Source organism: Gracilinanus agilis, unplaced genomic scaffold (assembly GCF_016433145.1).
Source record: "Gracilinanus agilis isolate LMUSP501 unplaced genomic scaffold, AgileGrace unplaced_scaffold36272, whole genome shotgun sequence".
Taxonomy (NCBI): domain Eukaryota; kingdom Metazoa; phylum Chordata; class Mammalia; order Didelphimorphia; family Didelphidae; genus Gracilinanus; species Gracilinanus agilis.
In genome coordinates this window covers 506-3,039 of record NW_025369437.1, presented here as the reverse complement: position 1 = coordinate 3,039, position 2,534 = coordinate 506, and the positions used below count along the sequence as shown (strand labels likewise).

Sequence of the window (2,534 nt, the reverse complement as noted above, 5' to 3'; positions counted from 1 at the left end):
GGTTCTGAGCAGGCAGTGAGGGTCTGGGGAACCTGGAGGTGTTGGGGGGAGAGTCGAGCCCAGCTGGCTGTGCCTGTGGCTGCTCTGAGCCCTGAGATCACTCCTGGGTGACGTCTCAACTGAGCTGGGCGAAGTTACCCCAAGCACCCCCCTGCATGAAGGGCTGCCCCCCCTGGGACCTGGGACCCCAAGAGAGGATGCAGGTGTGGTCTAGAGGAGGCTGGACCAGGCCCAGATTTGCATCAATCCCCATCTGCCCTGCAGCCACCATCACATGGTAACCAGGAGAGGATAAGAGGGAGCTGAGAGTGGCCAGGCTCAGTTGTGAGCTCTTTGGGCAGCTGAGCTCTTGGTGTTCTCTCAACATGGCTTGGCCTCTTGTTTGCCTCCTGCTGCTCACCTTCTGCTCAGGTCAGGGCTGCTCCCAGAACTCCTCTTGCCTCCTCCTCCAGCTCTGTTCTTGCCTCTCAGGAGGATCTCAAAGCACCTTCTAGCTTTCTCCTTGTTCAGGGTCACTAATGAGTTTCTCTGTTTGCAGGCTCCCTCTCCCAGCCTGTGGTGACTCAGCCTCCCTCTGTGTCTGCATCCCCGGGGAGCACAGTTAAACTTTCCTGCACCCTGAGCAGTGAGCTCAGTGGTAATTACGTTGCTTGGCACCAGCAGAGCTCAGGAAAGGCCCCTCGGTATCTCCTGTATGTTGGCAGCAGTGGAGGTACTAGCAGGGCCAATGGGATCCCTGAGCGCTTCTCTGGCTCTGGCTCTGGGGCCAATAGATTCCTGTCCATCAGCAACGTCCAGCCTGAGGATGAAGCCGATTATTACTGTCAAGGATATTATAGCAGTGGTGGTGGTTATCCTAGTACACAGTGATGCATTCAGTGAGGAAGTCAGACAAAAACCTCTCCTGCCAGCCCAGCTGCAGCTTCACACCTGACACAAGCCTTACCCACATCATCAACTGCCAGGAGCCTGTCAGGGCTCTCACTCTGTATCTCTGTTTCTGTCTCTGTCTCTCATTTTCTCTCTCTTCCAGCCCAGGCAGTTTCATGATGTACTTGAGGTCACAGTTCCAGAAAGGATGGGCTCTCCTGTATCTCCTTGATCTACATCAGGTCAAAGGAGGCACAGCTAGTTCTAGAACATGATGTGAGGATGGTATATTTAGGTATTTTTTAAAAGTTACCAATTACATATAATACATTTCCTCATAAGTTTTCCCAAGCTTTTTTAACATTTATTAGTTTTCGTTTTTTAGAAAAGTTAACATGGTTACATGATTCATGCTCCTACTTTCCCCTTCACCCCCCGCACTCCCCCCACCCATGGCCGATGCACATTTCCACTAGTTTTAACATGTGTCATCAATCAAGACCTATTTCCAAATTGTTGATAGTTGCTTTGGTGTGGTAGCTTTGAGTCTACATCCCCAATTATGTCTGCCTCAACCCATTTGTTCAAGCAGCTGCTTTTCTTCTGTGTTTCCACTCCTGTAGTTCTTCCTCTGAATGTGGGTAGCTTCTTTCTCATAAGTCCCTCAGAGCTGTCCTGGGTCATTGCATTGCTGCTAGTAGAGAAGTCCATACATTCGATTTTACCACAGTGTATCAGTCTCTGTGTACAATGTTCTCCTGGTTCTGCTCCTTTCACTTTGCATCAGTTCCTGGAGGTCTTTCCAGTTCACATGGAATTCCTCCAGTTGATTATTCCTTTGAGCACAATAGTATTCCATCACCAATATATACCACAATGTGTTCAGCCATTCCCCAATTGAAGGGCATCCCATCATTTTCCAGTTTTTTGCCACCACAAAAAGCTCAGCTATAAAATATTTCATACAAGTCTGTTTATCTATGATCTCTTTGGGGTACAAACCCAACAATGGAATGGTTGGATCAAAAGGCAGGCATTTTTTTTATAGCCCTTTGAGTATAGTTCCAAATTGCCAAGTTTCATCTTTGAACTCATATTCCTTCCTCCCTTCCCTTCTCTCTCCCAGAGATGGCAAGCGATTTGATCTGGGTTTTACATGTATTATCATGGAAAACATATTTCCATTTTGTTCATTTTTTTAAGAGAATAATCATAGAAAACCATCACCCCAAAACATGAACCCAAACTAGTGAAAAATGGTGTCCTTTCTTTTGCATTCTGACTCTGAGAGTTCTTTCTGTTTGGGTGTTTACATTCTTTGTCATAAATTTCCATGTATTGCCCTGAATCATTGTATTGCATACAGAAGGTAAGTCTATCACAGTTAATCATTCCACAATATTGCTGTTACTGTGTTTTCCTGGTTCTGCTCATTTCACTCTGCATTAGTCCATGGAGGTCTTCCCAGATCTCCCTGAAATCACCCAGTTCCTCATTCAAAAGTATTGCATCACCATCATACACCACAGTGTGTTCAGCCATTCCCCAACTGATGGACATCCCTTCACTTAAATAAATATTACAAAGATATTTATACCTGGTTTTTTTGTCGAAAAGAGCAAGTATGAATATCTTTGTACACGTGGCCCATTACCTCTTAAAAA

General features: G+C 46.1%; 1 gene segment (V, D, J or C); it reads left to right on the top strand.

The window, feature by feature from the left end:
• The first annotated feature begins 337 nt into the window (after positions 1-337).
• LOC123254949 lies at positions 338-870 on the top strand. The segment is given in 2 exon segments: positions 338-411; positions 539-870. Coding segments are annotated over 2 exon segments (378 nt in total).
• Positions 871-2,534: the final 1,664 nt, after the last annotated feature.